Source organism: Loxodonta africana, chromosome 8, assembly GCF_030014295.1.
Source record: "Loxodonta africana isolate mLoxAfr1 chromosome 8, mLoxAfr1.hap2, whole genome shotgun sequence".
In the NCBI taxonomy this organism is placed as follows: Eukaryota; Metazoa; Chordata; class Mammalia; order Proboscidea; family Elephantidae; genus Loxodonta; species Loxodonta africana.
In genome coordinates, this window is record NC_087349.1 from 72,695,062 (window position 1) to 72,717,870 (window position 22,809).

Here is a 22,809-nt window from a genome sequence, read left to right on the forward strand (position 1 = left end):
ATAAAAGCTCCGTTTTATTTCTGCTAAACTCATGCTGGAAATATTTTATTTATAAAGTAATAAACCTGCTTTGTTTTTTCTCCCCTCCCCATACATCTTATAGACTCACATTAATTTATAGCTATCCTCCCTTCTTCTAGCAGCCCACTGTGCCCTGCGATCAGTGGGGTCAAATTCATGGCACAATTATCCACACTGGATAATGAACATCATTACACAAAACAGTTGAAAAGGAAGTTGACACACACAGAAATAATGCTTGTTAAATGTAGCAATCACTTTTAACCTAGGAAAAGACCAAATTCTGTTCATAATATATAAACAGCTCATTTTACAATATTTCCCTTGAGATCATCCAGAACATTGTAAAAAAAAAAAAGCCTCAAGATTATAAAATAATCTTTAACATTTTAAAAGTAGTTATTGTAGGACATGTAGAAATGGAATATGTGGAAGAAAATAAAAATCAGGCAACTTCTGAAAAACAGAAACTTCTTATTGATATGATCTGATGGCTACTAAGGAAAGTCAGAGTTAAAATTGAGAAAAAATACTTTTTGTTCCATACACATAAATATTATTTGATATATTCCTCACTTTTGAAGACCCAAGTCATATGAAATCGACCAAAAACTGAAACCAAATCCATTGCTGTTGAGTTGATTCCGACTCATAGCAACCCTATAAGACAGAGTAGAGCTGCCCAATAGGGTTTCCAAGGCTGTAAATCCTTACGGAAGCAGACTGCCACATCTTTCTCCCGCTGATCGGCTGGTGGGTTTGAACCACCGACCTTTCAGTTAACAGCCAGAGAGCTTAACTGCTGTGCTACCAGGGCTCCCTATGAGAGCAACAAAACCAAAAATGATCAACAGTGTATGTTAAATCAGCAAATCATATATAAGAAGCCTGTTGACAAACCCAGTAGTCTAGATATAGATTAAGAAAAGGGTGTGACCATGAGGACTCCACTCAGGCTGTCCCATATTTCTGTAATCCATCAAGTGGCACATATCTGCATGGTCCAACAAATTTACTTTTCAGGTGGAAAAAGAAACTCCTCTTAACCTTACTAAGGTCACTCCTGAGGTTCACCCTTCAGCCAAAGGTTAGACAGGCCCATAAAGCAAAACAAGACTAAAGGAGCACACCAGCCCAGAGGCAAGGGGGAGAAGGCAGAAGGGGACAAGAAAGCTGGTAATAGGGAACCCAAGGTCAAGAAGAGAGGGTGTTGACATGTCATGGGGTTGGTAACCAATGTCACAAAACAATATGTGTACTAATTTTTTAAGGAGAAGCTAGTTTGTTCAGTGAACCTTCATCTAAAGTACAATAATTAAAAAAAAAAAAAGCATTAACCTTATGCATTTGACAAATTCTACCCAAACGCATATCACTACAAAGAGGACCAGATATCCAAGTAGAGATATCTTACTGGAAAATCATTATTACTACTAGAAAAAGAACGTATGTCAGAGTGAAAGAGTGAAAAATTCAGTCTGAATCTCCTCTTGATTAGGAATAAACAACACACCACTTTAAAATGTTAAAGGCAGAAATGCACCCTTGCAATTTCAAGAAGACTTATGCAGAGTAATAGTTTCTAATAGAGAAAAGCTTTTCTCAAGATTATATAGTTTTAAATTATATAAACTTGAGAAGTTTTTCTCTATTAGCATTTCTGATATGCAACTGGAAAAACCACAAGTAATATGGGAAATAAAAATACCCATAATGTAAATGTGAAAATAAGTGAAAAGATGCATACCTTTAGAGTGCATGAGTCATTTTCATAGAGACCACAAACTTGACAAGCACCATCATATATGATAATTATTTTGGGATCACTGAATCTATAACCATCATTAGATACCTGTAAGATGTAGTTTTATAATAAGATAATTTGTTCTATATGTAGCCTCACAAATTTATTATGAAATGTTAACTTATAAATATTCGCTTAGTTTTCTATATATAAACTATACATGTATACACACACACATATACATATATGTACATAGTTTTGTGGGGTTTTTTTACCTTCACTTGCCACTTCACAATTGGTTGCTCACCCATCAGATCCATGGTATCAGACTGCTGGACACCAGTGGGCAGCTGGCAATCAACAATTCTGCTATTTTGAAAAACAGCGCGAACATAGATGGGTTCTCCAAGGACCCATGCACTGCTGTTATACTGAAGGGATAATGAGAAAGCAATTAAAGTCTGTTAAATTACGAAAATATTTTGCTAGTGAATTACACATAATCAAATCATAAATTTTAAAATACATGTCTGGGATAAAAGAATGTATAATGAGAAAACAAAAGTCACATTGATACTAAGTTTTATTTGGAATAATGAAAATGTTATCTACATTGACATAAATTGCTTCTTCTGACTCAACAATTTCTTGAGGGCTCAAATGAAAGAAGTTTACCAATACTGACCATATAGAATTGGTCACTACATAATGACTTTTGACCTACCCAGAAGGATGAAGAAACTTGGCTCTGATTTTTTCTATTAATAAATATTTTGTGAGTATCTACTACGTGCAGGGGGTATTCCAATGAAAAGAGATTACAAAGCAAAGGGCAGGCATACACAATATAATTTTATTATTGCTGTAACACATTCAAATAAGGTGCAACAATTGAGAAAGAAGCCACCAAATCAAACTAGCAGAGTCAAGGAAAGCTTCAAAGTAAAATGATACTTCTATTCCAGAAAGTAAAAAATGAGTTTGCCATTTGGACTCTTGGGGCAGAAACAGAGGGAATGAGATTCAACATGCCTGGAAGGAATAGTATGTGAAAAGACAAGGATGTATAGAGCAGCATGGATTTTAGTAGAGCAGAAGCCAGAGGTTCAAGCCTGCAATGGTCAATGCTGGGATGATTTAACCAGCAAAATAAATATTGACAGTATTGAATGATAACCCATAAAATAAAACACTCATTAGTCCATACTGATATAAATAATCTAATGAATAGATTGGGGAGAAAGGTCAGATGTTGTACCTGGGAGGGTGCACTGATAACGGCACGCCATGAGTTTGTGGTCTTCTTGCCAAAAATGTATAACCTCATTTAATCATGAGAAAACATTAGGCAAACCCAAATTATGGGACATTCTACAAACTGGCCAGTACTCTTGAAAAGTTCCGAGTACATGAAAGACAAATAAAATCTGAGCAACTGTCATGGTTTGGAGGAGACTAAAGACACATGACAACCAAATGCAACATGAAATCCTGGGCAGGATCCTGAGCCAAACAAAGGAATATTAGTTGGACAATAGGCAAAATTTGAATAAGACCTGGAGTTAATAGTATTGTATTATGATTAATTTCTTGGTTTTAATAATTATTTTATGAATATGGAAAATGTTAGTTTTAGGAGAAGCTGGGTGAAGGATAATTGGCAACTCCCTATACTATTTTTGCAACTTTTCTGCAAGTCTCAAATTATTCCAAAATAAAAAATGTTTTAATTACTCTTTCATGCTACAGCAATCATGAGAGATTATGCATGATCTTTTTTTTTTTTTTTAATCCAAGAAGCTAGATTTTTAAGAGGAGTCCAGTCACTGCAGGAAACTGGGGTACAAACTAAAAAAGTGGACAGAAATTCGCTTATGTTGACTGGAAATGTAACAAGGTTACTAGCTTAGTGCACAAGCGAATACTTGATGTTTCATTCCAAACAAACTAGGTTTGCAGGTGGGGTTCAGGATTCTAAAACAATGCCAAATTAGACAGTTTTGGATCAAGGGATCAAAAGGTAGAAGAGCCTTTAAAACCCAGTATTGAGTGAGTTTGAAGTCGGGAGGGACCAACTTAAAACCTTCAGCATAATATAAAATAAATACTAGATTCTCATCTTGGTTTTGTCGAGAGAACGTATCTGTTTCTTTCAATAATGTGCAGTGTGTTAGAGAATTTTAATTTGGCTCCATACCAAACCCATTGCCGTTAAGTCGATTCCGACTCATAGCAACCCTAAAGGACAGAGTAGAACTGCCCCGTAGGATTTCAAAGGAGCGGTTGGTGGATTTGAACTGCTGACCTTTTGGTTAGCAGCCAAGCTCTTTAATCACTCTGCCACCAGGGCTCCATAGTTACTCTTTATTTATAAGATGTTTGGAAGAGGGAAGTAGTATGAGAAGAAATATCGCAGCAAATAATGTATATGAAACTAAGAACAAAATGTACTTTGTAAGAGAAGATAAGGAAACCTTGGTGGTGTAGTGGTTAGGAGCTACACTACTAACCAAAAGGTTGGCAGTTCAAATTCACCAGGCGCTCCTTGGAAACCCTGTGGGGCAGTTCTACTCTGTCCTATAAACCAAACCAAACCAAACCCAGTGCCGTCGAGTCGATTCCGACTCATAGCGACCGTATGGGACAGAGTAGAACTGCCCCATGGAGTTTCCAAGGAGCGCCTGGCGGATTTGAACTGCCGACCCTTTGGTTGGCAGCTGTAGCACTTAACCACTATGCCACCAGGGTTTCCACTCTGTCCTGTAGGGTCGCTATAAGTCGGAACTGACTCCACGGCAGTGGGTTTTTGTTTGTTTTTTGGTTTAAAAGAAGATAAATCTATAAATTTCTCTTTTGGCAAATCGCTTAATGGCAGGGCGATGTCATATGATTCATTCTGCCAAGACCAATATAATGTTCACTCTCTTGGGTAATATTGGAGTGAATCAAACTATATACATTACTTTTTCTATTGTGTGCTTCATTATTTCATTGGGATTAAAATAGTTAATATTTCATTTAAAAAGCCTCTATCCTTAAAAATCTCTAAACAAGCATACTCCTTGTGAATAAATTTTTGATAAAAAATAGTTTCTTCCTGTAAATTCTCAATCTCAATCACACATGGCTTCATTAATTTGGAGAAAAAATGAAGATAATGATTCGCTGTTTTAAATGATCAGCTTTACCCATGTAAATACTTTCTAAATTCATAGAGCTTTCCTTAAAATTCTACTTGAATAAAGAAAAGAAAGATTATATGAATAGTCATCAAATATAAGGTATAATTTGATATATCAATGTTCAAACTGAGTGATCTTGGCCGTCTTTTGTGACTTCAAGAAAGAAAAAAACACTGTTTTTGCTTTGTAATTTTTCAGTATGTAATTCACATTAAGGGAAATATAAGAGATAAGATCAATTAATCTTCACATTTTTGGTTTGTAAAAGGAAAACGTTCATAACCCTATAACCTAAAATTCATTGCTGGGTGTCCTGGCTAATGAAGAATGATCTCTATTCTTTTGTGTTTTTGCTTTTTAAGAAATACAGAAATATACATATCAAGCTTGATATTCTTTTAATTTCTTGCTGACTTAAAGTAGTGGACCAATACCTCAAAAATTACTTTAAAGACTTTAATAGAGTTAACTAATAGGGGGAACTTTAAGGGTAAGCAACTTGATCATTTTCCTGTTCAAGTCTCTCTGAAATCCTGTTCATCCTTTAGGCATGTTGTTAATTGATACACCAAATTAATCAAAGTTAAAATTAATCTGAATTATTTACAAAATTTAATTGTCATCAACGCCTAATTCACATACCTGCAGTTTAGTAACTTCACATTTAATTGAAGATGATTCCTTGAAACCTAGACCAAAAACTCTCACCATCATATAATTATATTTTCGAACATCACAAAATCCAGCATTCTCAAGCTCTGTAATTTCAGGAGCTTTGTCATTGGGGGAAAAAATGACAGAATAGGACATTTTTTTAAATTACATGTAAAAAAAACTAATTTTAATGCCCAAATTAAAAGCACATGCAAATTAATATTTTAAAGTATGCCCTAAATATTATTTACTACATTAATTAAACCATTAAATGTTAAGAGTAATCCAGTATTAAAAGAAGCATTATCCACTATTGAACCAATAAAAATAGCATAGAGGCACTACCAGTCCCTAATTGAGGTTTCATTAATGTTTTAATAATATTTTAACATCAATAAAAGACAAGTATTAAGAAATTATTACTAGAACAGTCTACATTTTGGTTAGTGCCATATAGATGAATTGTAGAGGAAATAATTTTGTAAATTATAATGTACTTAGCAATATATTAAATACAATATATTAAAAATTTTTACAGGACCCATACCTCATACCATGCACAAAAACTAACTCCAAGTGGATCAAAGACCTAAACATAAAGACTAAAACAATAAAGATCATGGAAGAAAAAATAGGGACAACATTAGGAGCCCTAATACAAGACATAAACAGAATACAAAACACTACCAAAAATGACAAAGAGAAACCAGATAAGTGGGAACTCCTAAAAATCAAACTCATCTAAAGACTTCACCAAAAGAGTAAAAAGACCACCTACAGATTGGGAAAGAATTTTCAGCTATGACTTCTCCGACAAGCACCTAATCTCTAAAATCTATATGATTCTGTTAAAACTCAACCACAAAAAGACAAACAACCCAATCAAAAAGTGGGCAAAGGATATGAACACGCACTTCACTAAAGAAGATATTCAGGCAGCTAACAGATACATGAGAAAATGCTCTCGATCATTAGCCATTAGAGAAATGCAAATTAAAACTACGATGAGATTCCATCTCACTCCAACAAGGCTGGCATTAATCCAAAAAACACAAAACAATAAATGTTGGAGAGGCCGCGGAGAGATTGGAACTCTTATACACTGCTGGTGGGAATGTAAAATGGTACAACCTCTTTGGAAATCTATCTGGCGTTATCTTAAACAGTTAGAAATAGAACTACCATACAACCCAGAAATCCCACTCCTCGGAATATACCCTAGAGAAATAAGAGCGTTTACACGAACAGATATATGCACACCCATGTTTATTGAAGCAGTGTTTACAATAGCAAAAAGGTGGAAGCAATCAAGGTGCCCATCAACGGATGAATGGATAAATAAATTATGGTATATTCACACAATGTAATACTATGCATCGATAAAGAACAGTGACGAATCTGTGGAACATTTCATAACATGGAGGAACCTGGAAGGCATTATGCTGAGTGAAATTAGTCAGAGGCAAAAGGACAAATATTGTGTAAGACCACTATTATAAGATCTTGAGAAATAGTATAAACTGAGAACACATACTTTTGTAGTTACGAGGGGGGGAGGGGGGGTAGGAGAGGGTTATTTACTGATTAGTTAGTAGATAAGAACTACTTTAGGTGAAGGGAAGGACAACACTCAATACAGGGAAGGTCAGCTCAACTGGACTGGACCAAAAGCAAAGAAGTTTCTGGGATATACTGAATGCTTCAAAGGTAAGTGGAGCAAGGGCAGGGGTTTGGGGACTATGGCTTAAGGGGACTTCTAAGTCAATTGGCAAAATAATTCTATTATGAAAACATTCTGCATCCCACTTTGAAATGTGGCGTCTGGGGTCTTAAATGCTAACAAGCAGCCATCTAAGATGCATCAATTGGTCTCAACCCACCTGGAACAAAGGAGAATGAAGAACACCAAGGTCACACGATAACTATGAGCCCAAGAGACAGAAAGGGCCACATGAACCAGAGACCTACATCATCCTGAGACCAGAAGAACTAGTTGGTGCCCGGCCACAACCGATGACTGCCCTGACAGGGAGCACAACAGAGAACCCCTGAGGGAGCAAGAGATCAGTGGGATGCAGACCCCAAATTCTCATAAAAAGACCAAACTTAATGGTCTGACTGAGACTAGAGGAATCCCAGTGGTTATGGTCCCCAAACCTTCTGTTGGCCTAGGACAGGAACCATTCCCGAAGACAACTCATCAGACATGGAAGGGACTGGACAATGGGTTGGAGAGAGATGCTGATGAAGAGTGAGCTATTTGTATCAGGTGGACACTTGAGACTGTGTTGGCATCTCCTGTCTAGAGGGGAGATAGGAGGGTAGAGAGGGTTAGAAACTGGCAAAATCGTCACGAAAGGAGAGACTGGAAGGGGGAAGCGGGCTGCCTCATTAGGGGGAGAGTAAGTGGGAGTATGGAGTAAGGTGTATATAAGCTTATATGTGACAGACTGACTTGATTTGTAAACTTTCACTTAAAGAACAATAAAAAATTATTTAAAAAAATTTTTTTAATTCCTAATTTAAGTTTTAGAAAAAGTTTTCAAAATTTATGTTTGTTCATTCTCCATCCCACTTTGAAATGTGGCATCTGGGGTCTTAAATGCTAACAAGTGGCCATCTAAGATGCATCAATTGGTCTCAACCCACCCGGAGCAAAGGAGAATGAAGAACACCAAGGTCACACGACAACTAAGAGCCCAAGAGACAGAAAGGGCCACATGAACCAGAGACCTACATCATCCTGAGACCAGAAGAACTAGTTGGTGCCCGGCCACAATCAATGACTGCCCTGACAGGGAGGACAACAGAGAACCCCTGAAGGAGCAGGAGATCAGTGGGATGCAGACCCCAAATTCTCATAAAAAGACCATACTTAATGGTCTGACTGAGCCTGGAGGAATCCCGGCTGCCATGGTCCCCAGACCTTTTGTTGGCACAGGACAGGAACCATCCCTGAAGACAACTCATCAGACATGAAAGGGACTGGACAGTGGGTGGGAGAGAGATGCTGATGAAGAGTGAGCTAATTATATCAGGTGGACACTTGAGATTGTGTTGGCATCTCCTGTCTGGAGGGGGGATTGGAGGATAGAGAGAGTGGGAAGCTGGCAAAATTGTCATGAAAGGAGAGACTGGAAGGGCTGACTCATTAGGGGGAGAGCAAATGGGAGTACGGAGTAAGATGTATGTAAACTTATATGTGACAGACTGACTGGATTTGTAAATGTTCACTTGAAGCTCAATAAAAGTTAACATAAAAAAAAATCAAAGGATGGGGTAAAAAAAAAATTTATGTTTGTTGGCATTCTAATATTTTAGAGAAGTTTTAGTGTAAAGTGGAGCAGAAAAATGGGGCTACAGTTGACAGAGGAAACAGGGTCCAGATACATTTTTTCAAGATGGGGAAAATAACAAAAAACATCTATTATTCACTTAACGTTTCATAACGAAACATATACAAGAACGAACAGTAAATAATAAAGGATAGACTACTTCATTTTCATTTATTCAACCATGGTTTTTTATCACCTTTACTATGTAACAGTCACTGCTATGGTGCTGCAGAAACAGAACTGAGGAAACAGACAAAATTCCCTGCTCTCATGGAATCTGCATTCTAGCAGGGAGAGAGACAAGAAGCAAAATAAAAAAAATAAGTAAAACATCTGACTTGTTAGATATTGATGACTATGGTGACCAGAAAGGCCTCACTGAGGTTACATATAACTACAGACTTGAAAAAGATAAGAGAAAGAGCTATAGGGATATTTGGGGGAAGAGTGTTCCAGATAGAGGTGCCAATATGTGCAAAGGCCCTGTGGTAAAGAGGCTTGCTGAGGGCTTCTCCCATGTGCTCATGGCTGTCTCCCTCACTTTCTTCAAGTCTTTGCCCAAACGGCATAGTCACATTCTGGCTTTCTCTAACCACCCTATTTTAATATAACTTGCAACCCCTAACTCCAGCATTCCCTTTTCCACCTCTGCTTTAGTTTTCCTCATAGCACATATCTTCATCAGATACACTTTATAGTTACTTATTAATCATCTTCATATCTCTCTTCACCTATTGAAAGTTAAGGTCAGGAAATGTTTGTCTATTTTATTCATGGCCATACCCCAGCACTTAGAACATAGTCTGCCACTTAGTTGTTGCACAATTGACGTTGTTGAATTGAATTGCATTAAATAAATCTCCACGTCCCTTGGTGGAGCAAATGGGTAATGCTCTCGGTTGCTAACCAAAAAGTTAGAGGTTGGAGTCCACCACAGGCACTTCAGAAGAAAAGTCTAGTAGTATACCCCGAAGAAAGGTCTAGTGATATATCTCTGACAAATCTGCCACTGAAAATCTTACAGAGCACAGTACTACTCTGACATACATGGAGCCACCGTAAGTTGGAATCAACTCAACACGGCTACTGGAAGCTTTTTTTTTAACTAATTCTAATGTATTAACTTAATCTTCTTGCCCACGTCTTAAGGCTTATTTTAATGTCATGTAAAATCGAAACAGTAAATATCTCTAAAGCAAATAATCTAATCATTATTAAAAACGAATAAATGGTCAAGCAAAGGTGACTGTCTGCATTTACAATAATCCTCTTTTTTTTTTTTTACAAATTCAGCCTCAAAACTAGTCCATATTTTTACTAAGGAATAAATTTCAAGGCAAACACTTCTATACAAATAAGCTAGTATTTGGAAACAAGCCAGTGATAACCATATATGCCTTTACTTTGTGATTTTTCAGTGAATGGGAATAACAAAATAATAAAACAGCATGGTGTTTAGAACAAAACAACAACCAAGACCAAAACAAAAAATACTAACAGAAAAAAATTTGAGAAAATTACCTGTCATCAAATGTAATTATATGAGGGTCAGTAAATGAATAGCAGTAAGCAGTTGGGACATCTTTTACTCTGATCTTAAAAGCAAAGAAATTTTCAGTAAATATTACTATTATTATTTAGTGATATATAATAAACTGTCTAGCAATCTCAATATATTTTAATTATCATTTTACCAGTTATTGAAAATCGAGTCATTTAAAAAACAAAAGTAATTTTTACCAAATAATTTTGAAATGTAAATTTTACAAGATATACTGATAAAATACATGCATCTTTCCAAAGCTTCATTTATTAAGACGTTTTTATAATTTGTCCACCTGGACTGTAGCTGTTCCACAGGAAATCCTCACTGACTATAGGCTCCACCAAAATGTTTGTAACTCGATTTCCATCTCGAGAAAAGTCTGTTACAGCAGTGTAGTACACAAAAGCATGGCTACAGGTTCCATTTTCACAGGATGATGTCTGATGAAGGTCCACATGACAGGAAGAAAGGGCCAAATTTAAGCCTAGCTGTTCTTCACCTGTTTTAATGAAAAACTGTATTAGTTTTTTTCCTAGAAAAATATAATAACCAAAGCATCTAATAGCTCGATCAACAGAGAATACCAAATTGAGAGATTATTCTTAAATTACTTTCTCTTACTTGAAAAAATATGGCTGCATTTTTTTCTAAATAAAATCAAAGCTATTAAACTCTATGTGATCTTTATACATAATTAACCAACTTCAATACATACATATATACACACAAAATTGCTGTTTTCTTTACATTTATAAGTTCATGTACACCCGCATGGAATTCAAAAGTAGAAACAAAATGCATCCTGTTACTATTGAAAAAAAAAACAAACCCTAATTCTGGCACCAAGAAACACTATAATTTGATTTTTTTCTGCCTAAGATTTGGCCCTAGGCCCAGGTATTTCTGCAATATTTCCTAGGGCGTGTATTTATGTTTTATCTATTGTTGAACTATAGCAATGTCATTATTATTATTAATATAAACCAAACCAAACCCATTGCCTTCAAGTTGATTCTGAACCCTACTACAGGACAGAGTAGAACTGCCCCATAGGGTTACCAAGGAGCAGCTGGTGGATTCAAACTGCCAACCTTTTGGTTAGCAGCCAAACTCTTAACCACTATGCGACCAAGGCTCCTTAAAACTAGAAGACTTAAAACAAATTCAGATGATTCCACACCAGTAATAAGCAATCTATCTTCTTTCAGTTCCCACATATTCTAATATATTCAGAAACTCAGATCCTACCTCTCCCAGGGAAAAAAGAACAATAAAATAATTTGGAAAGAAAATGGTAACAAAAGAGGAAGAGGGAACTCCATGAATTTGTGTAACTTCAAAAAGCTGGAGAAAGTAATTAAAGCTTAAACAAAAAGAGTAGATCCCCCACCCCATAATTGCAAAAATGTCCACAAAGGAAGTGTGCGTATGTGTGTGTGTGTGTATTCTCCTATTGCATCCAGTTAATAATTTTACAAAGTTCTCCTGAGAGTCAAGGAAGAAGAAAATAATCATTAAAAGCTTTCTATCTCCTTTTCTCTCACACATCTTTTTCAGGTGTAAAATTATACTGGTCAATTATCAGTTATAGGTACAGTATACTAGATTCAAAATTTCTGAAAAAATTACATTTCTCTTTATGCATTTTTTTCTAAAAATATAGACTTTTCCCATGCACATGGAAAAATAACAGAAACATCCACACAATTAACTGGCTCTTTAAGGTGAATATGGACTATATCTGGCCTAGATCTAGCCACTGACATCATTTTGTCTGTATATGGTATGAGGGCCAAGAATTCTATTCTTTGGAACCTGTACAAAAGCAGCATAGTCTTTTAGAGATACACTGAAAGATACCATCTGGTTCTCTATTACAGACTTACAGGCAATATACTTAAAGAACATAACATAATATTCAGAATGAAATCCAGAGATATTTCTCCAGGAAAAAAAAAAAATTGTTTTTATTTGACCAAAAACAAGAACATGCAAATTCTCAAAATGTAGGACTATATTTAGGATGTTATTATTATAGTGATGTTTGCATTGTTGGAAAGAACTGAGAGCATGTGATTCTATTTTAAGTCCATTTATAACTGAAGGAGATCTCTGCCTCACACAGCTTCTACAAATATCAATAACATCTTCCTCTCCCCTATTTATCATGTAAACTGTAGTACATTACGATCTGAGTCAGTAGTTGGATTTTATTTTAGTTTGCTTACTGTCAAATATCTCAGGATTTAAAAACAAAAACAAAAAAAACCTGTTGCCATAGAGTCAATTCCGCTTCATAGCAACCCTATAGGACAGAGTACAACCGTCCCATTGAGTTTCCAAAGAGCTGTGGATTCGAACTGCCGATCTTTTGGTTAGCAGCCAAACTCTTAACCACTGTGCCACCAGGGCTCAGTATCTCAGGTTCCAAAACCAAAACCAAAACCAAACCCAGTACCGTCAAGTCGATTCTGACTCATAGCGACCCTATAAAAGAAAAAAAACTTTTTTTTTCTTTTATATAGGATAAAAAAAAAAAAATAGGATAGCATATCTTAATTTCTCTTTCTATATCCTTATCCATCTCTTTTCCTGTTGTATAATTCCCAAGAGACTCTTCCTCTTTCCAAACATTTTTCATCCTTTTGTTTCTCTGATTTAACTAGGTATAATATAGACATGAAGACCTTTAAACATTGTGTTTGATTTATTTATTACTAAATAAAATTTTGGAGCCCTGGTGGCAAAGTGGTTAAGAGCTCTGGCTGCTAACCAAAAGGTCGGCAGTTCGAATCCACCAGCCACTCCTTGGAAACCCTATGGGGCAGTTCTGTTCTGTCCTATAGGGTCGCTATGAGTCGGCACCTAACAACAACAAATAAAATTTTATGCCCTACGGTAAAAGGGTAGGTGAATAAAATCTTCCTTAAAGGTTACATTTTAATCTATGTATCTTTTATTTGATTTGGTCTCTAAGTCAGAGGCTTGTGGGTGGGGGGAAGGCTCAACACAATCACTGCCACACACTGTGTGTCTTCTTATATTCTACCGTGTTCTGTGTAAGGACTTCAGTCTTCTCTGTCTGCCTGGGTCAGTGAAGTATATGTGGCCATGCATGTAACATCTACATAACTATTAATTTAAACAGAAGAATTCTAAAACAAAAGATCCCAAACATAAGCTGACATTAGGGAGACAAGCGTGAAGAATGAATTATAAGACCCACATTGCATGAACTGGAAATGTGAACATAACTGATCATACTGCCCTTAGTGGGGATGATGTGGAAATTCTGGAAGAGTAGTTTGTTCCTCAATCTATGAAAACCAAGGAAAGAGAAGAAGGAGGCAGAGGAAGAGAAGGAAAACGGGGAGAAGTTGGAGAGGGAGAAAGAGGAGGCTGGTCAAGGAATTATTATTGTCATCAAGCCAATTCCAACTCAGTGACCCCATATGACAGAGTAGAACTGCCCCATAGGGTTTCCTAGACTGTAATCTTTATGGGGGAGCCCTGATAGTGCAGGTTAAGAGTTGGGCTGCTAACCAAAAGGTCAGCAGTTTGAATCCATCACCTACTCCTTGGGAACTGTATGGGACAGTTCTACCCTGTCCTATAAGGTCACTGTGAATCCGAATCGACTCAGTGGCAATGGGTTTGGTTTAATCTTTATGGGTGCAGATTGCCAGGTCTTTTCTCCCACAGAGCAACTGGTGGTCTCGAACCACTGACCTTTTGGTTTGCAGCTGAGTGTTAACCATTGTACCACCAGAGCTCCTTTGAATTATTATTATTATTTATTTATACATTAGACCAGGTTGAATAAATGTGAATTGCTTTGACAATCATAAATTTAGCACAATATTATTAACATGATTCAGCTATAACTTGATATAAACATTTAATTATATATGTATATTTAATATATACGTATATTTCAGTGACATTTTCTAGAAGGAAAAAAGCTTCCATTATTATTTTAGATCTAATCATACAATTAAATGAATTTAGTATATTACCTTGATCAACAGTTTTTAGTTTTAATGAGATTTTGCATTCCTGATCAAGCTCACTGAATTCAGAACAAACGATAGGAACTGTGCTCTCTATCCTCAACTGGTACTCTTTCCCATCTTCTGATATAGTGCTCAGTTCAGGTTGCAACTAGTTTAAGAAAATATATAGAGCAATCATGTTAAAATATAACTTATTTTTTGATATAATTATTTCATAAGGTAATTTTTCTTAACAATTCATTTTTTGTTAAACGAGTTGGTGGTAATAACTTAAACACTGGAATTTTTTAATTAAACAAGAGAAATTAGAATCAAACTTCTCTGAGCAATGCACAGAGAGTACATGGAGCGGCTGTTCTGCTCTGAGTTTAGACCCAACTTAGCTCCCCAACACATGTCGGGGAAGTCTCATCAGAGCCTGCTTTAGTGGTTCTGGTTCCACGGTGGGCAGTGGACAAAGGAGGAGACAGATTCTTTAATTCTTCCATTTGTTTTGCTAATGTTTACTGACTCACACCACAAGTGAGTCTGTTTATTCTTAGGGATTAGTACATAGGGTCTCTCTGAGTCAGAACCAACTCCATGGCACCTAACAATAGTAACAGTATTCATCAACTCAATTAGAAATTTTAACTTTTTTTGGATTATAAATTAATTTATTGTTGGTCACCTGAAATATCTCAACCTTCAGCTTATTTCCTAGCCTCTATTTTCCACAGTTGAGTTTACTGAGTACTGCACCATAGGACAGACCCTGTCCTGGTTCACAGGCCAATCCTAGTTCGAGGCATGAAGTTTTTAGGCATTCTCCATTCTGGGCTAGTCTTCAGAACAGCTGTGTTTTAGAACTGAATATTCTCTTTCTCTTAGCAGGGACAGATTACCCAGTAAATACAGTAGCACTGGCTTGTACTGAGCAAGGTATACGTGGACATAATTTTATTTACTTGCTGATCTGTGGTGAGCAGTTTCACATGGGTTTCACCACATCTTTGACGTGGTGGGGCACAGGTGAAACTGTGCACTGCAGATTGGCGGGAAGGCACAACTGGGCCCCTTTGTACCTTTCTTATTGGGTAATCCAGCCCTGTTTCTTAGCCAAACAAATATTAAGTACCTGGTGGTTAGCTGGAAACCCTGGTGGTATAGTGGTTAAGTGCTACAGCTGCTAACCATAAAGGTCAGCAGTTCGAATCCACCAGGCACTCCTTGGAAACTCTATGGGGTAGTTCTACTCTGTCCTACAGGGTCACTATGAGTCAGAATTGACTTGACAGCAATGGGTTTGTTTTTTTTTTCTTTTTTCAGTGATTGGCTACTGGCCCTGATATTGTTTGCTAACCAAGCTCTTAAGGATGTGGGTCAAAGGGTTCCTGTGTTCCCAAGGTCTGACCTCAGCTTCCCCACATCCCCACTGTGGTTATACTATTCTGAGAACGTTGTAGTTCCCCACCCCACTGTGGTTACACTATTTTGACAATGTAGTCCACTTTTCTCACTCCTTTCTCTGGTCCCTGCTGTGTAGACATGGACTTGATCCAGGAACAGACTTTATTCTCTTCCTGAGTCACAATCTTGCAATCTATCGAATACCCCATCTTGTCCTTGGACTAGAGATGAGTCAGAACGAACTCTGGTCTTGTGGCTGAGAATTCCCAGGGCACAGTGCTTGCCTGCCTGGACCTCCTGGTACTGTCCTGCTCCTTCCACCACTCCTGGATTCCCTGTCACCTCTACTCATCTGCTGCAACAGCTCATCAGTTCTTGGATCCCTGGTGTTTATTTAGTTAGCTCAAACTCTGCAGTCCTTAGAGCCCATCACTCTGTGTCAATTCTACCCTAGTGAGAGGCTCTAGTAGATGGCTTGGTACTTGCTTTCTCAAACGTGCAATAGCTAAATATTAATACTCCAACTTTTAGTTGCATGATAGAGTGAACTGTAGGAATAGAGCTTTTGTATGGTTCTAACTTAAGAATTACCGAAATAATCCAAATATATTTCAACTTTATTAACAAGGGCAGTCAGGTTTTGTATGTATTAGGGTAATCTGGGTTATTCTTCAAAAATAGACTCCTGGGTCTCCATATTTTGATTCTATCTATAATGCGGTCCTACAACCAGTATCATACATAGATCACGCTTTGGAAAAGAAGGTCACAGAGGAAAAATCTTTCTGAACCATCCCCATTGCTACATACCTTAATTCCCGCAAAAAACTCTTGGCTTTCAATGGCTAAACTTTGTACATGTGGTTTCTCCAAGAAAAAGATGGAAGCACTACAGAATATCTATGAATACAGTTAACAAATAATCACTTAGCAATAAAAAAATGGAGGAAATGTGTGTAAATTATCTTTAAATACTTAATTTCAGTTCTTCGTGCATGAGATAATAAAACATACTAAATAATTTAAAAATGCTTGAAAATTGAGAAAAATTGCATCATTATAATTACTTATTCAAACCTCAAATTAAAGTGTAGTAGCCTTTACAATGGGGGGTCAACAAAAAAGAGGAAGACCCTAATGAGACGGACTGACACAGCGGCTGCAACAATGGGCTCATGCATAACAACAATTGTGAGAATGGTGCTGGACCAGGCAGGGTTTCGTGCTGTTGTATATAGTGTCTCTATGAGTTGGTGCCTACTCGACGGCACCTTACAACAATAACAACAAGAGGCTTTACATTTAAAATGTATTTTAAAAGAGAGAAAAACTATTATCATCATTGGAAAAATTTTAAAACACTTTTCTAGAATAAAAGCATATAATTTTAAAACCATAAAAACACATAGAGTTATAAGGATTCATCAGTAATAATCAATGAATTGCTAAAATCAGATACTCATGTATAATTAATAAGATTTCTGACTCACTCAGTTATCACTGGAATTAGCACAATTGCCAAGGAAAAAAGAAAAAGAAAAATATTAGTGTTTTATATTCTGGGTAGAAAAACTATATTTAGGATATGAACAAAAAAATTGTGAAAAACAATGTATTCATGAAAAGAAAAGAAAATCAAATTGTTTTTAAACATACCCTGTCTCCAAGTCTGAGATTTATACCGTCAAGTTCTAAAAGAGAGAATGCCTGAACTGTGGTCTCTTGTTTCAGCTCCTCTTTGAATTCTTGAGAAGAAAGTCTAGACCAGGTTGTGAGAAATCCCACAGAGTTGTTTGTAGGAGAAACATCAAAGGCACACCTACAGAAAAGCCTGAACTCAATCAATTCCACCAGTATCTCTGGCCTTCCTGGAGGTGGTGGTGGGAATGAGGCAGGCAGTTGACCTACTGGGAGAAAAGGCATAATTTTTAGTAGAGCATCTGAAAGAAATATGGAGACTAGCTTTCAGAAAAAGCACACGAAAACCGTAATTTACAGATTTATTTTAAGGGAAAAATAAAACAAATTTAGGAAAATGACTATTCTCTAGCCACCGACAAAGCAGAACATATATTTTGACTCATAATCACTCAAATATTGATAGTATCGTAAGTTATCATTTATATTAATATATTTTGAAAATGTTGACCCTTCAAAGGTCTAGCTCTTAAACAGGAAAGTATATTCTTTTTTTTTTTTTTTTGAAAGTATATTCTTTTGAACAATTACCTTTTCTAAAGGATAGAATAAAAAAATAAAATTAAGATTTTATACATTACAATTGCATGACATAAAGAAAAATAGTCATTGGAGTAAAATCAGATGACTTATTATTTTACTTATGATTTTCACGATTACTCTGGACTGAATGAGGTGTTTGTTGTAGGAATAATCGTACTGTCTTAGCGAAATATAGCAGATGTTGAACACTAGGTTTATTCTTTTCATTTTTCTGAGGTTAAAAAAATTCAGAAGTTTTCATTAGAAGCTCATAGAAATATCTCACCATTTTTAATTTCTGGGAATTTGCAAGATTAAACGGGCCTTTTTTTTTTTTTTATTAACTTTTATTGAGCTTCAAGTGAATGTTTACAAATCAAGTCTGACTGTCACATATAAGTTTATATACACCTTACTCTGTAGTCCCACTTGCTCTCCTCCTAATGAGTCAGCCCTTCTGGTCTCTCCTTTCATGACAATTTTGCCAGCGTCCAACTCTCTCTATCCTCCCATCCCCCCTCCAGACAGAAGATGCCAACACAGTCTCAAGTGTCCACCTGATATCATTAGCTCACTCTTCATCAGCATCTCTCTCCTACCCACTGTCCAGTCCCTTTCATTTCTGATGATGAGTTGTCTTCGGGAATGGTTCCTGTCCTGGGCCAACAGAAGGTTTGGGGACCATGACCGCCGGGATTCCTCTAGTCTCAGTCAGACCATTAAGTCTGGTCTTTTTATGAGAATTTGGGGTCTGCATCCCACTGATCTCCTGCTCCCTCAGGGGTTCTCTGTTGTGCTCCCTGTCAGGGCAGTCATTGATTGTGGCCGGGCACCAACTAGTTCTTCTGGTCTCAGGATGATGTAGGTCTCTGGTTCATGTGGCCCCTTCTGTCTCTTGGGCTAAACAGGCTTTTGTTTTGTTCTGTTTTAAATATGGAAAAAAACTAAGTGATGAATTTTTAAAAAATAAGATTTAAAAAAATATTTTAAAATGTTCAAGTAATTTTTCTTTATTATGTATATGGTAATTTTATGATAATCACAAAATTAATTTTTCTGCCCTGTCATGTAGATTGTGGAAAATTCTGAGAGACCTTAATTAACCTAAGGGTGGAAAAAAAATCTTACGTACTATATTTTTATGAAAACAACTCGTGCCTTCTATGTCTTTTCCTTAGCATGTTATGCTAATTTTTTACTGCAATATGTTAAAAAAAACAAAAAATTAGCATAGTGGCTCCAATTTAGCTGAGATTTCCTGTTTATTAAAGGAAGAAAGAGGGCTTTACTATAACACATGTACATCATAAACAAAATTCCTACCTACTGTTATGAATTGAATCGTGTACCCCCAAAATATGTGCTGTAAATCCTAATCACTGTGGTGGCACCCTGGTGATGCAGTGGTTAACAGTCAGCTGCTAACCAAAAGGTCAGCAGTTCAAATCCACCAGCCACTCCTTAGAAACCCTATGTGGCAGTTCTACTCTATCCTATAGAATCACTAGGAGTCAGAATCGACTCGACAGCAACCGGTTTGGTTTTTGCTTTTTCATACCTGTGGTTAGGAGCCTGGAAACACCGGTGGCTAGTGGTTAAGTGCTACGGCTGCTAACCAAAAGGTGAGCAGTTTGAATCCACCAGGATCACTATGAGTTGGAATGGATTCGACAGCAACGAGTTTGGTTTTCAGGTTAGGAGCCTGGTGGTGCAGTGGTTAAGAGCTGTGGCTGCTAACCAAACAGTCAGCAGTTCGAATCCACCAGCTGCTCCTTGGAAACCCTACAGGGCAGTTCTACTATGTCCTATAGAGTTGCTGTGAGTCGGAATCAACTTAACAGCAGTGGGTTTGGGTGGTTTTTTTCTTTTTTAACCTGCAGTTATAATCTCATTTGGGAATAGGTTTTCTTTGTTATGTTAATGAGGCATTGTTAGTATAGGGTGTGTTTTGAGTCAATCTCTTTTCAGATATAAAGAGAGCAGATTAGGCATAGAGAGGTGGGGGAAGATAGATGCCACACCACATGAAGATCACCAAGGAGCCAAGGAATAGAAGCTGAAGAGACAAGGACCTTCTCCCAGAGCCAACAGAGAGAGAAAGCCTTCCCTTAGAATTAGCACCATGAATGTGAACTTCTGGCCTACTAAACTGTGAAAAAATAAACTTCTATTGTGAGAACCACCCACTTGTGGTGTTTCTGTTATAGAAATAACTATGATACCTACTATGCATAACAGTCAATATAATGTTTAATGTTACTATTATTAGGGATGGAGCCCTGGTTGTGCAGTGGTTAAGCATTTGGCTGCTAATCAAAAAGTCAGCTGTTCAAATCCACCAGCTGCTCCTTGGAAACCCTATGGGGCAGTTTTACTTTGTGCTATTTTTTTTTTTTTATAGGGTTGTTGTCAGTCAGAATCAACTCCACGGCAATGGGTTTGGTTTTAGTTGGTATTATTAGGGATATTGCTTTATTCTCTTAAGAAATTAAATCACGGGGTCTAATTAAACTGAGAATTTCAGATATAACAGCTTGTTTAAAGAATAGTAGGAAAGGAGTCTGAAAAAATGTATTTCTAATTGTATTTTTTAAAAAAAAACGTTGCTGTTGAGTCAATGCCAACTCATTGTGACCCTATAGGACAGAGAACTGCCCCCACAGGGTTTTCAAGGAGCGGCTGGTGGATAAGAACTGCCAACCTTTTAGTTAGCAGCCGAGCTCTTAACCACTGTGCCACCAGAGCTTCAATTGGAATATAGGGCATGGAAAAGCAACTCAGACTGATTTATTTTAAGAATTATTATAGTAAGACTGTTTTTAAATATTTGAAATAACATTTACAAATTAAAGAAGGAAAAACACAAAGATAGAAAAGTAAAAATACAGATTAAAGAGAAAAAAAATCACAACCACCATTAATATATTAGGTGTTCCTTTTTCAAGACTTATTTGGTACTAATAAAACCATTTCTAGAAAACAAAAGTGGGATTATACAGTATAATCTGATTTCTAAGCTACACTATACCATGAATATTGACCAATGACAATGTTTTCCTACATTTTAATGGTGTTTATAGAGTATTTTGCCATTGTGGATACATCTTAAGTATTGAACCAATCACCATTTATTGTGTATTTGCTGTTTCTTATTTTCATATTATTAAGAAAAGTTGTTATAAAATTGTGCTTGAGCATTCCTTAAATATTTTTTTAAGGTAGATTCTTGGAAATAGAATTGCTACATACAAAGATATGTACATTTTTAAGAATGTTGATTGAGATAAACTGCCAAACTACCTGTCTTCAGGGTTTGAAGCTGTTGAAATTACTAGTTTATTAGTACGTTGTTAAAAACACAAAATGTGATACTTACGAACACAGTCACCTCCGATTTCAATTTCATCAGGGCCACACTGTTGTAACTTTGAATCAGAAATAGCTGCAAAAGGTTAAAATTTGTATAATTATTCAAGTGGGCGTAAAAAAATATAAAACTGCATATATCCAAGAAGAATTCTCGCCTTCCATATAGGAGACTTGGATACATCTGCCAGAGGTTTGCATGTTGCTATCTATGATGCTGTACAGGGCTCAGTGGCCTTCCAATCCTATTGTGCATAGGATCACCATGAATCAGATGCTGACTTAGCAGCAGCTAACAACAACATTTTCTCATGATTAGGCTTGAGTTATATTTTGTTGGGAAGTATATCACAGACGTTGTTGTTGCTGTTCTGTGACATCAAGTTGATTCTTACTCATAGTCACCCTACAGGACAGAGTAGAACTGCCTCGTAGGGTTCCCTAGGGTGTAATCTTTATGGGAACAGGTCACCAGATCTTTTCTTCCATGGAGCTGCTGGTGAGTTGAACCACCGACATTTTGGTTAGCAGGCAAGCATTTAACCATTGTGCTACCACCGCTATTACCACAGAGGTGAAGTGCCCTTTTTTATGGCATGTTATCAGGAGTACATTATATCAACAGGATTATTACTGATGATGTTAACCTTGATCACTTGATTAAGATGGTGTCTGCCAGACTTCTCCCTGTGAAGTCACTATTTTTTTCCTGTCCACATCCTATTCTTTAGAAGTGAGTCACTAAGTCCGATCCACAGTCAAAAGGCAGGGAGTTAAGCTCCACCTTCTGCATAGGGTACTAGCTACGTGTATTACCACAATTCTTCTTTAAGGAAGGTTCGTCTCCTTTCTCCCATTTATTTATTCCATCAATCATGTATTTATATGAGTAAAGACTCAAGGATACTTATTTTTGTTCTTTGGGTTACATCCTATTTATTTTTATATGAGTATTCTTCGCGGTCTTCTGCTAGAACATAAGTTCCATGACAGCAGATATTCCATCTGTCTTGTTCACTACTATAACCCCAGGCCTAAAATAATTCCTGGCACAGGATAAGCATTCAACAAAGGTAGATATTTGGAAAATTAAATTAAACACATATTTTTCACAATAATCTTTACTCACCACCCTTCATCCCTTAATTCAAAAAGTATAAACAGGAATAAGGAAAGCAGAAGAATTTTTAAGTGGGAAAATGAAAACAAGTCTGCTTTGATTCTTTCACACCAACATTTATTTTTGAGGATTTTAAAATCTTGGTAAAGAATCCTAAACAAATATTCTGGCCAATTTAAGCCCTAAATATAGCTTTTCTCTAGTAATAATGGACAATTA

The 22,809-nt window shown here is 36.6% G+C and overlaps 1 protein-coding gene across 1 annotated transcript in view; it reads right to left on the bottom strand.

Moving 5' to 3' along the window:
* The window catches only part of VWDE (von Willebrand factor D and EGF domains), a 54,698-nt gene that overhangs the window by 25,889 nt on the left and 6,000 nt on the right, over nucleotides 1–22,809 (bottom strand). The window contains 9 exon segments of the mRNA XM_010587441.3: nucleotides 1,769–1,873; nucleotides 2,041–2,196; nucleotides 5,590–5,734; nucleotides 10,458–10,526; nucleotides 10,756–10,981; nucleotides 14,499–14,643; nucleotides 16,695–16,784; nucleotides 17,541–17,788; nucleotides 21,481–21,546. Coding sequence (XP_010585743.1) covers nucleotides 1,769–1,873; nucleotides 2,041–2,196; nucleotides 5,590–5,734; nucleotides 10,458–10,526; nucleotides 10,756–10,981; nucleotides 14,499–14,643; nucleotides 16,695–16,784; nucleotides 17,541–17,788; nucleotides 21,481–21,546 — 1,250 coding nt within the window.